Source organism: Perognathus longimembris, chromosome 2 (assembly GCF_023159225.1).
Source record: "Perognathus longimembris pacificus isolate PPM17 chromosome 2, ASM2315922v1, whole genome shotgun sequence".
NCBI classification, from domain to species: Eukaryota; Metazoa; Chordata; class Mammalia; order Rodentia; family Heteromyidae; genus Perognathus; species Perognathus longimembris.
This window is the reverse complement of record NC_063162.1, coordinates 73334690-73347811: the sequence shown is the minus strand read 5'-3', so window position 1 is coordinate 73347811 and position 13122 is coordinate 73334690. Positions and strand designations below refer to the sequence as shown.

Genomic DNA, 13122 nt, shown 5'->3' with positions numbered 1-13122 from the left:
GCTACCTAACAAGACAAAAACCTAAAGAAAAAGGAAAGAGAGAAAGAGGGAATCATTTTAGGCCCCACGTTCCAGATCTGGCTGTGATCCATATTAACCCTGCTCTGTGGCTGAGGTATACTAAATTCTGAATCTCAATTTCCTCATCCCCAAAATTGAGGATAATAGAGTCATCTTCCTCACACAGGTGTGTGAAACATAACTAAGACAATGTATGTAACATTCACCAAAGTAATAGTAGCTCCAGGAAAAGTAATCGTCTGAATGGAAGTAACTAATTTCTCAGTAAGTATTCAGAGCAGTGAATGACTATAGGAAGTGAGGGAAGAGAGTGGCACTGGTGGCTCCTGCCTGTAATCCTAGCAATTTTGTGAACGGGAAATGAGGATTGCCATTCCACACCAACCTAGGCAAAAAGAAAAAAGATAAAGCACCTGAGACCCCATCTCAAGCAATATCTGGACAACATGGTATGCTCACACTTGTCATCCCAGTTACATGGAATGCTGAGATTAAGAGGAAGAGGCAAATCATGGTTTTAAGCTGGCCCAGGCATAAAACATTCTCCTACCCTTGGATGCAATGGCACAAACCTGTCCTAGCTTTGTGGAAAGTGTAGCTGTGCGGATGAAGCCCAGACCACCCCAGACACACAGAGAACCACCTCTAAAAGCCAAGGCAAAGAGGCCTGGAGTATGACTAAGTGTAGAGAGCCTAGATACCTAATACCACCAAAAAGATAGACAGACAGACAGACAGACAAACTTAGGTGATGTGTCTGGAGCCTGCAGCTAAGGATCCAGGAAAGCCTGTGAGAACAAGGTGCCAAAGAATCACTGAGGGCAGATGAAAATTGAAGCAGATTTATGACCTAGGGACCCCCAGGCTCCCAGCTTCTCAATGGTCTGAGCCTTTGGCCCTTCATCAAGTTTCCCTGCATCCCCCAGGTGCTTTACAAAATAGTGCCCACCACACATCATCAAGCCTAGAGAAAATAGTCCTGGGTTCTCCCCCCACCCCCACCTCCACACACAGGGAGAATGGAAGTAAGAGAGTCCTGACAGCTTGCATACCAGATTTCATTTTATCTTTATGGGATCCAAAAGAGCTGGAGATGCAGTTCAGCTATGTGTATTCTCAGGACAGTGTCTGCCACATAGTGGTGGATGCTTAAAGAAAAACATCAAGCTCAAAGCTGCATTTTGAAAAGCTCATGAATTGATCCAAGGTTATAATAACTTAAGCATTGGAATTACCCCATCTTCCAGGTACTTTTCTTTCAGGGATTTCCAAATATACAGCAAAGATAATTTCTAATGGGACATTATGAATATATTGGCTGAGCCACACAGACTCCAAGGACTCAAGCCAGGTGCCAGTGGCTCACATCTGTAATCCTAGCTACCTGGAGGCCAAGACTGAGAGGATCATGGTTCAAGGTCAGCCAAGGAAGAAAAGCCCTCAAGACTCTTATCCCCAATTAATTAGCAGCTAGAGATGTAGCTCAAGTGGTAGAGTGCCAGGGAGGAAAAAAAAAAAATTAAGCAAAAGCATAAGGTCCTAAGTTCAAGCCTAGCTGTGGCATGAAAACAAAGGAAGAAAGAAAGAAGGAAGGAAGGAGGAAGAAGGAAGAAAAAAATCAGAATACGCTAAATAAATTTAGAAAACATATAGCAATATGAAAGAATAAAAATTAGGAAAATATGCGGGCAACAGAAACAATTTTTTTTTTTGGCCAGTCCTGGGGCTTGAACTCAGGGCCTGAGCACTGTCCCTGGCTTCTTTTTGCTCAAGGCTAGCAATCTGCCACTTGAGCCACAGCGCCACTTCTGGCCGTTTTCTGTATATGTGGTGCTGGGGAATTGAACCCAGGGCCTCATGTATATGAGGCAAGCACTCTTGCCACTAGGCCCTATCCCCAGCCCAGAAACAAATTTTTGTCAGAGGAAAACCATGATGGATGGTTCTACTAGCATTCTGGGGCTCCATTTTTTTAATTTTAAATGCCCCCTTTCCCTCTAACTTGTTCTGCCCTCAGAGCCACAGACACACGTGAGATGTTTACTTCTTGTTCTCTTGAGTCAGTCGCTGGACCTCTGATTTGGAGACCTGTCCTAAGGCTGGGTTCTAGATTGTGACAGAGTCTTGGCTCAGCATTTGCTCCTACACACTTCCTAAGAACCTAAAATGGGGACAAGGGCAACACAATTTATCAGTGTAACATTACAAACTTCCCAGGAGCCCAGCATTAACTTGTCATTGTGTCCTTACAATGTATTCCTTTACTCTGTCTAGAACAAATGTAAATTACTACTTTATTGTTCTTCAGAGTTTATCTACGGACTTTCTTGTAGCTAGCCTCCTAATTTAAACTTCATGCTCCAATGAACCTTCTTGAGAAGCTCAGAGAGTTATGTCACTGTTAATCCTAGTTATAGTGCTCTATAATCCTAGCTACTCAGGAGGCTGAGATCTGAGGATTGCGGTTCAAAGCTAGCCTAGGCAGGAAAGTCCATGAAACTCTCTAAGCACGACAAAGCTGTAGCTCAAGTAGTAGAACTCTAGTCTTGGGGGTGTTTGGGGGAGGGAAGGACAGAATTTCCAGCAGATGGGATTCAGAGAAAGATGAAGACGTTAGGAAATGAGACTACTGCTCTGCAAGTCAAACACAAATGTTCCGAACATTCTTTTGCCTCGTTGCATCTCAGGTGTACTGAACTTCTTTTCTTTGGTGACTATTTCTGACGAATGTACACACTTCAGGAACCAGTGAGTTGGATAAGATCATTAAGGGAGGAAGGCTATGGAGATGTGAGAACAACCAAGGGCCCCAGCAAACAGCGGCCACCTGGAGAGAGAAGATGTAGGGAGGGGACAGACATACTCAGAAGAAATGACTGTGGGTTTTTTTTCTAGGACACCAGCCCCAGTGACCCCATCTCCTCTTACTTAACAGGCCCCAAGTCCTAAACATTCGATTACTTCTTGACATCCCATCCTGAGAGCCAGCTTCCAGCACAAGTCTCCGGAGGACACCCAACCTTGTACAAGTGTGTGCAGCCTCCTTGCACACCCCATCTTGTGCAAGTGTGCATAGCCTCCTGACTGGATGTCAGCACATCACAAGTGAGGACTCAGCGGAGGCCTTCATACTCCAGAGCTGAGGTTTTGTCCCTGACTCCAGTCTCCATGTGAACCTCCCTTTTACGACCTCCTCTCCTTGGACTATGTTATGAATGCTAATTTAGCCCACAGCACCCAGGATACACATAGTCTGGGTTGGAAAGCAGTCTTGAACTTCAAACACTCCAGACTCCAGCTCTTCCTCACTGTCCAGGCTCAACCTGGCTACATCTTGGGGTATCTGAGCAACAAGCCTCCTCCCTCCCCCCACAGCCAGAAACAGCCTGCCAAAATCAGATGTAGGAGGGCAAAGGAAATCAAGGTTTAGGTCAGAGAGCCAGGGAAGGCAGTTATATAAGATTTTGGAGCAAAGCTCTTATGATTTTCTCCCATTTTTCCCAGAGTTACTGCAGTTCAAGACACATTTGAAGACTTAGCTAAGAATTTAAAATATATGTGGACAAAAGAAATGCAGGCTTAGGCAGCCCATATGATTATGTAAGAGTGGGATTCAATACAGTTAACAATACAGTAGCCCAAAGTCTAGAAGTCTGGCTTAAAATAAATAAATAAATCCATTCCAGAACAAACAGAGAAGGGGACAGTGCCACCCCTGCAAATAACACGTCCTACAAAACTAGTCTTGCATTGGATTAACAACAGTGCAAGAAGTACACATTTTCATTGTCCCCAGTGTATAAGAGAAAGGACACAAAGGTTAAGGAACTCAGTTGAGGTCACAGGGCTTCTGAGGGGTGGACCCAGAAGGACCTCTCAACCTTGCCCTTGACCGTCTCTGATGAAGTGGAATAACAGACACCCCCAATGCATTTCCCTTTAGAGCCCAAAACTGGTTCTTTGAAAACAGAAGCTATGGGAACCCACCCTACTGTGCACAAATGTACTCAGGGCAACAGAGGGTGGCATTTCATGGGGGGCTTTTAGTGGCTTCACTTCTAAAGTGTGAGAACCCAGTTTTAGGTAACAATCTCTGTCTTAGGCTCTCAACCCTTTTCCCCAAATCAGGTGATCAGATCAGTCCTGACCACAGCTGTTAACCCCACATCCAGTCCCAAAACTGTAAGAATCTCTAGCCTCCAGCTGGGTCAGCAGCAGAATGCTGTCCACTCAGTCCTGACCCCAACTGTTGGAAATTCACTTCTGTAAATCAGCTTGCTTGTGTGTGGAAACTGCCACCTGTGTATGGCTTTTGCCTTGATAAGCCCTGCTCCATTAGAGGTCTTAGATCTGAGACATTGAAACCCCAGTCGCCAACCAGCTAATAAAGACTCCTTTGTCACCTTTGACCTTGCCTCTGTGGATTTCTTAACTCCAAGGTTATTTCAAAAGATGCCCTCAGCAAGATTTGGGATTCTATTGTTGGAATCCAAGGGTGTTCTCCATGGCTGACAGCTCATCACAACACCCAGATGTTGTGACACCATGGTGACTGGGGCCCGCCAGTGTGACAAATCAAACTGAGCTGGAAGGGTCGGGTATACGTGCGCTACAGACGGCCACTGGAGCACACACAGAGAGAGACATCATCGGACCTCCCATCTTACAGTCTTCCTGGAAAAATGGGTAGAATAAAGGAGCAGGTGGTTAAGAAAATGCATGCTGGGATTGGAGTTGTGATGTAGAGATAAGCTTGAGGGGCCTGGCTGATAGCCAAGGTCACAGACAAACGGCCAAGGTCACTGAACACTTGCCTGGAAGCAACAGAACTCAGAGTCAGACCAGCATCTGAGAGCACAAATGACAGGCCCAGCTTTTCCCAGGATATCCTGGTACTTTCACTGGTGCCATTTGTCCCTATCCCAGTGAGCTGCTGTGTGCCTTGGATCATCATTCAACGCTCTGTGAAGGAATGAGGTAAACAGAGTAGTCTCAGCTCAAAAAGCCAACTGTGATGTCCTATTAGAATGAGGTGCTGTTATTTTTATTTCCTTTGAGAAAGATTAGCTGAGATTGCTAGATTTTCACTAACAAGTCCTTCCTGCCTTCAATCTTCCAACAATCCATCCCCAATTACTTCTTTTCCATTTCATATGAATAGATTTTTTCATAGATTCCTAGTATATCCCTGGCCCACAGACAACCAAGCTTTCAATTGTTTGTATTCAATTTATATGAGCATTATAGATTAAAAAGGATTAAGTAATGTCAACGTGCCTGGACATTATGTCTGAAAACTTCCCTTAACTTTTCTCCAATTCTATTCCCACCTAAAATATGTGTTCTGAGATTTCACTAAGGAGAAAAAGTGATAGGAGAGAACTTTTTGTTCAAGCATCAACATGTGCTTCTGATTGCATTTCAAATAACCAAGCTGGACTTAAAAATGTGGTAATTACCACAAGATCCTCCAAGTCTACCCCAGAGGCCAGAGGTGAGGAAGGCCCCACACAAGGTCCTCCAGCCTGGGTCTGCTTCTGCTCTGGCACCACTGCCTGAGGCATCATCGCCTCCTCACCACACCCCATCACAGCAGGTTCCCAGCTCTTGACTCTTGGCTCAGCTAGTCCTGAACACCATGCTGGCTGCAGGTGTCTTTGGCATCCAGAGGTAGCACCAAGCCAGCTACCTGCCTTGGCTTGCTTACCAGTTCTTCTCTAACAAGTTTGAAGGCTGTGTTTGGAACTCATGTTGCAAATCCTGCAGACTATTGCTCTGTTCTAATCAATTACATCCAGCCAGGCTCTCATTCAGCTATTGTCCAGGGGCACAGAAAAGGTGTGTTCTAGGTACCTGTTGAGTGTCCTGGGTCCCTTCTGTCCTAAGATATAAACATACCTTGTTAAAATTCTAAGCTTTCATCTTCTTCCTCCAGAGCAGTTGGTAAGAAGGCATAGAACTGTTTAAGAAGCCATTTTGACTTGTAACAATGAGCTCAAGGGTGCAGAGCTCCAGGGTCATGTTGCAGGGGGGTGTCATACAGATACCTGCCAGGCAGTGCCTGTGCTGCATATGGGATAGGTAAGAAAGTAAATTACCTTTTTCCAGGTTTCATGAATCAAATCAACCAATACTTATTAAGTTGTTTCTAGTAAATATCTTTTTCACTAATATATCTGTAGAGAGATGAGATAGCTAATGATAGATAGATAGATAGATAGATAGATAGATAGATAGAGGTAGAGATATATGGGCAACTTTTGCATGAAATCAAAGATCCATTTAAAGAATAATGGTTACTTTCTAGTTTTGTTCGCTAGGTTTCTTTTATTCAAGACATTACTGTACAGAAAAAAGAGAGGAGAAGGTGAAGAAGAAGAGGAAGATGACAAAAAGGAAGAGGAGGAAAAATAAAAAGAGGAGGAAGAAGAGAATGAATAAAGGAAGAAAGAGGAACAGAGAGAAAGAAGAGGAAGGTCCAGGAAAAAGAGGAGAAGCAGGAAGAAGTAGGAGGACCACCAATGGTAGACACGCCCCTCAACATTAATGGAAACCCTAACTGGAAAATAACCAAGGCAAATGGGGCTTTTCTTGGTTCTCAGCGGGCAAGAGAGAGAGCGGGAGTATTTGCGATCCCGAGGAAGAGACAGGACATTCCTAAGGCACTGGAGCAGGGAGGTAGACTAAGGAAAGGGTGGAGATAAAGGGTGAGGGGCACAAGAGCCAGGGAGGGTACTGTAACACACGGAGCCCATCACAGTCCCCTGAAGAGTGAAGTTTCTAGTAAAACAGGGTGCAATCCAGCACCCTGATATTCCTGCAGGTAATTTCATGGAAAGTGTAATAATGCATCACAGCCAGCAGATGGCACTAAGAACACACAGGAAGAATGTGGGGCTAGTTACCTATTTTTTCCCCTCCGATTTAAATTACAATGCAGCAAATCATTAAATTAAATTGAAGGGATAATCTAGGCTATGATCACAATCTCACTGGCTCTGGCAGGGAGCACTGGGTATGTTGGGTTTGGGCTGTGATCCGTGACTCAAAGGTTTGAATGCTCAGCCTCTGCTGCCCTGGGGGGACTTTTCTCCATCCTAGTACTCTAAACCTGGAGTTGTGAAGTAGGGCAGGAAATGAGAGGATGTGAGGCCCCCTCTCCTGACAAGGGGCTCCAGGGGAGCCCCTCTAGAGGAGCTGTAACATGGATAACTACATGGAGACACCACCTCTGGGTGGTGGGAAACAAGGGGGTGAGGAGGACAGCTGTGAAGCATGAAGAGAGGAGGAGGAAAGGGAAGCAGGGTTGACTCAGGAGAACATTTGGGCTGTGAGGCAGATCTGGTACCCTGATTGTCATGATAGCATGCCAGCAAATAGAATACGGGCAAATGCTTGACATGGTGTCTGTCGATGCTGTTGACCAGACCAAGTTGCATCCAAGGCAGCCCAGGCAAAAGAATCTGAGACTTCATTTCTAAAAGAATCAGCAAAAACCCAGGCTACTGGCCTGGCTTAAGTGGTAGAGTACCTGCCAAGTAAGCCAGAGAAGAACCTGAGTTCAAAGCCTGGTGTGGGCCATAAAACTTGCCTCACATAGGGTGGGGGTGGGAGAATGTGTCCACCAGCTGTGCAAACAGAGCACATGTGGGATTTACCGCAAGCAGCCAGACATCCTCTACCAACCCCATCCCCCTCCCACCCACTGAGTCAGCAATCACTGCTGCCTGGGCCACCCTCCCTCTGCCCATGGTTTCACAGTGACGGGCACACTGGGGTTATGGGAAACCGAGGGGAAATGCTTCATTGCATGTGGGTAAAGATGCCACTGAACTCAGTCAGGCATGGTCTTCATCCTTCAAAATGGTAATTATAATTAATAATGATAATAATAATAATAGTGTCCATTCAGAAAAGAAAGTAACTGCTTAATTTAGATAAAGGAAAACTTATGTCCAGTGTTCTGGTTTGGGGTACCAAATAAATACAACCACACAGAACCCCAAGATGAGCTGACCTCAGTTTGTGATGTGGTACTACTCCAGGGTTGTTTAGTGGGCCTGAGAGGGTGAGGAGAAGGAAGTAGCATGTCTAGAGCACCAGTCACCCATCCCCATGAGGAACAGGTGTGAATGGGGAGAGGGAGGCTTGCAGGCATAAAGCCCTCAAAGCACCCAGTCAGCATTGGGCCTCCCGCTCTCCTCTCCCCATCCCAGGGCAGGGCCTCCTCTACCAGACTCAGCAGAATGGAGCTAAACATAAACAAATAAACAAGCTGGCCCATAAATCCAGCAACTTAGGATTTCTGCCTTCATATCAGAGTTCTTTCAATGGCAACATGAATGCTTGGCAAAGAGTGAGAGAAGACACAGAACAGAGGATTCTTCAAGTACTTTGAAAATTATTTAATATACACAGTACAGGAAAATAGCAATAATCCACATAAAAATGTGAATATGGAACATTTTAGTAGTTTGTCTCTTTGTTGAATTTTGCTATGGATATTAAAATATTCCCTGTGAATACATTATCCAGAGTATATTGCTTTAATTTTACAAATTTTAGGTGTTGGTTGTTTTCTGCTTTACTTCACACTTACAGCAAAATAAATATTTGAAAATGAGAATAATAGAATATGGCATGCTTTCTTAGCTGTTTTCTGCCCTGAATTAAAATATTTTACAGCTATAAAAATTGAAAAATAATCTTTTTATGTATATGATTGTCTAACTACTCTGCATAAACCAACCTACAGAATTATTTTGTTTTAACAGATAAAAAGGGCCAATAATCTGAGGGATGTGTAAGTAAAAAGATTCCCTAATGACTAACTTAGAGTAGATGCACGATCAAACATTACACAGCTGGCATATTTAGTATTTGTCAGGCATACAAAGAATGTTATTCATCACTTAGCAATTCCATCTTTGAGATAACTACCGATTTTTCAAAACATTTTTGATGGGTCAGTTTCATTGGAAGAAAGAGTTTCTAAATATGACCTTTCTCATGAAAAACTAAAAAGAGACTTGAAAGTATCTCACAAAAAAATTGGGAGTAGGAATAAAGATTGTTCTGAGAGAGCCATAGACCATCAAGGTGAACAAAGTACAGCTTATTCAGGCTCTGGACCCCAAAACTCTCCTTGGATTCATGTAACTAGATTTTCTTTTCTGGTTATGTTTAACTTCCCATTTTGGTTAGAGACCCTAGTAACTACATTCTGCCCAGAAAGTCAAGGGTCACCAAACCATAGGATTCTAAAGACAGACTCATAGCTGTGGAACTTAGGTTGGGAAAATATTTATCTGGTTGAGTAGATAAATTTCAAGATATTCAAAGCATTACAAAGCAAGTTGTTGTTTTTTTAATACATCAAGAAAGTATTAAAAACTACTGAAGAGCTTTCCAGGGAAGCTGGTAAGGATAACTTCTTGATCAGACTCCTGGTAGGCTGAGATAGAGGGTTTGTAATCAGGATTCGACCTTACTGTGTTCACATGCTGCATTCTTCACTGGACTAGAGAAAATCTACAGCAATTTTCAGTTGCATTGAAAAGAATTATACTTCCCTGATTCGCTAAATTCCACTGTTCTTTCCCACACACATCTTATTCAAACTTTTAATAGGCACGTTTGTTTCCATAGCATGAAATGATCATGTGTACAACAAGCTTCATAAGCCTGATAGTGCTAAACTATGAGGTGAGCTTACCCTGTTTAGTGTAATCAGAACAACTTTGAATCATTTTATTATGTTCTCTTAAATGTCTCTTATTGAAGCTTGTGATTTCTAGTCATGAAAATAAGGCCAAAATGCTAGCTGTCGACTTACTTCTTCACACCCCAGAGCCAGGGCAGCCCAGCTGTCCTTCAGTTGACCTTCAGCACTCTGTACATGCTGTTCTGGAACACTGTGGTGAAGAAGGGCCTGGAGTCCTTCAGCAGGAGGCTGCACAGGGGAGGCTTGGCTGCGTTGGACGGGTCCTCCACATCCCAGATCTCAAGCATGCTGCACCCCGGCCTGAAGGCAAGTGGACACAAACTTGTTCATTTTTAAAAAGCACATTCAGAGCTGGGTGTCAGTGGCTACTCAGAAGGTCTGAGGACTGCAGTTCAAAGCCAGTCTGGGCAAATTAACCACCAAAATGCTGGAAGTGGAGCTGTGGCTCAAATGGTAGAGCTTTAGCCTACCACTAGCTCTAGCTAGTCCCAGGACTGGCACACACACACACACACACACACACACACACACACCATTCACACATATGTACATATATGTACATGTATATGTATTATATAGTATACATATATATGTACATATATGTATGTATATACATATGTATATATATGAAGACTCACCAAACACTGCTTGAAAAGGAGTGGGTGAGAAGGATGAACTTGTTCAAAGTACATTGCATGCACATACAAAACTCACAATCAAATCCCTTTGTATTATTTATGTATGCTAACTCAAAAACAAAATTAAAAGACACATTCATATACATAATTTATAAAATGACTTCTCAATATCCAGTGATTCATTTAATAAAAATTTTTAAAGCATTTCAAGGATCAAGTTCATATTGAGAAATAAAAATTAAATGAAATTGTGTTTGCAGAATTTTCATACCCCACTTAGCCAAAGGAAGTGACTTGTCCTCATAATTAAGAGTTAATATGCATTCAGTAAAAGTTTGCTCTCAAGATGAAATGCAAATAAATGTATTTCCCAGGCACTACCACTATCTAAATATAAAACACATTTGTAGTTGAATGAGATGAATTAAAAGCGAAGCTCATTGAATTCCTGATGAATCCCATATTTCTGAGCATAAATTGCCTTGAATTAGCATAAAAATATATAGTCTGATGCAGCAAAAGCAGATTCTCATGCCACGCTTGTTTTCTTCCCTGCTTTTGTCTTTTTGGTGTCTCCCCAAGTGGGCCAAAGGAGACAACGCCTAGCAGAGTCACTAAATATGGATACTAATTGTTTCATCTTCACTGAGATATAATGTAGATACAATGAGATCCATTCATCTCTTGTATAGCATTGGATGGCCAGATGTGTGCAGATGCGCAGGCACCACTAAGATCATATCACAGAAAATCCCTGTGTCTTAAGCAGTTCCCCCAAGTCCACTTTTAGCCAAACACCTTGCCAAAACATGGCCCCAAGCAAGCATGGGTTGTGTGGATCGCTTGATTCCCTCTGGGTCCTCTTTCCTGTGGGGCTGTTCCTTCCGGGTGGGCGGGATCTGAAAGCACTGAGGGTCAGGTTGCTCCTTTCTCCAGGTCCTTTGCAGCTCCCAGTGCTCTGCGTGCCTCCTCCACTCGCCAAAATGCTCCACAGAAGTTGAACTCGGGCGAAGGCGGGTGCTCCACCACCTAGACCATGCCTCCAGCTCAGTTTAGGGTTTGGGTTTTTGGTTTTTGCCCCCTAAGCACTTTATCATTCAAAGTCCCATACCCACAGTGAGTAGCAACCAGCATCTCAGGACTTGTTATTTCTCTCTCTCTTTTATGTTTCCTCTTCCTCTTTCCTCTCACCACTTTGTTGCTCTTTTTCTCTGGGCACATCCACCCTCAGATGTGGAAGTTCTTGGATCATTCCACCAGAAGCTTTTAGAAAAAGTTAGCATATATCCAACCCATATTTCCTCAGGTGTGTTGTTGTTGTTCCTTTTCTTTTTTTCTTCATTCCTTACAGTGAAGTTTTGATGTATTGGACTATTTAAGGCTGTTCCTAGAGTCATTGCAATTTTTCTTCAGCCCTTTTCGCCTTCTTCTTTGAATAGGCTGCTGAACTGTTATTTTTTTTAATATACCTTTAAATTCATTTTCCCCCTGTTCTCACCTAAAAATCTATTGTCGGCATATTTAAAGAATTTTCATTTCAATTATTCTAATCCTTGAACTTCCTTGGGGCCAGTGCTTCTGTTTCTCTGCTGGAATTCCATGTTTTTACTGCTTGCGATGGCGTCGTTCTTTAGTTCTGAGAACATTTTTAAAATGCTCTTCTTAACCCCTCCATGTGTTTATGTTAAACCCAGCATCTGGACCTGTCTTCAGTGTCTACAAAGACCTTCTCTTCACAGAATTGGTAATATTTGGCCAGTATTTTTTGCACATCTGGTCATTTTTGCCTGAACCATAGGTAATGCATGGCAGTGACTATGCTTTTCAATTTCTCGTGGTTCTTGCACTAGGGAACAAGGTCCCTGTAGTACAGAAGCTGGTGTCTCTGACTTAAACATTTCACAGGTACACAGGAACCAAAGCATCTTGTGACCCTGTTAACATTTTATTTTGCTTTTTCTTCCTTTTCCCCCCCTGGCAGTACTGAGATTTCAACTCCGGGCCTCATGCTTGCTAGTCAGGGGCTCTACCATTTGAGCCACATCATTAGTCCTTTTAACACTGGTTAATTTGGAGATGGGATCTTGCATCCCCCACCCCCCGGGGCTGGCCTGGCCATCCACCCTCCCATTTACGTTTTGACTGAGTCAGGAACAGCAGGCCCCGAACACTATGCCCAGCTTTGTCTGCTGGGGAATCTCACAAACTCACAGGGCTGGGCTGGCCTTAAGGCATGAGCCTTCCAACTTCAACCTCCTTAGTAGCTAGAATCACAGGAATCACAGGTGTGAGTCGTTGTGTCTGGGTAAATGGGCAGGTTTTTTATGTTTCTCTGTACTAGTGAAAAAAATTAATGAAAAGACCTTAAACCAGAAATCAAGATACTAATGCATATTATACTTTTTTTGCAATTACATCCTATTTAAATGATAGTACAGCTTTACTTTAAATGATTTTAATAGAAATACCAGGGTAAAATTTTCATAGAATACCTGTAAAATACAAAGTCTTAAGGATCAGGACTACTATAATAAACAGAAACACATGGCTTTCCAGTATTCTGTTTCCCATGGTGTAGAATTATTATTACTCACTTAGTTCGCACAACACACCATGCTTCTTCTAATACGTAGTAGTTCACGTGCAATTCTGACAATTTATCTCTCACTTCTTTGGCAGATTTTCGACTATATGCAGAATAAACTATTTTTGTTCGAGCCCTTTAAATATAAACAACAA

At 43.0% G+C, this 13122-nt stretch overlaps 1 protein-coding gene across 1 annotated transcript in view; it reads right to left on the bottom strand.

Annotated features, from left to right (window-relative positions):
• Window positions 1–9894: 9894 nt before the first annotated feature.
• Dpy19l2 (dpy-19 like 2) overlaps window positions 9895–13122 on the bottom strand; it is a 38425-nt gene continuing 35197 nt past the window's right edge. Inside the window, exons 22-23 of the mRNA XM_048337125.1 lie at window positions 12978–13103; window positions 9895–10045 (exon numbers count right to left, since the gene is read on the bottom strand). Coding sequence (XP_048193082.1) covers window positions 9895–10045; window positions 12978–13103 — 277 coding nt within the window. The remainder of the gene's footprint in view (window positions 10046–12977; window positions 13104–13122) is intronic.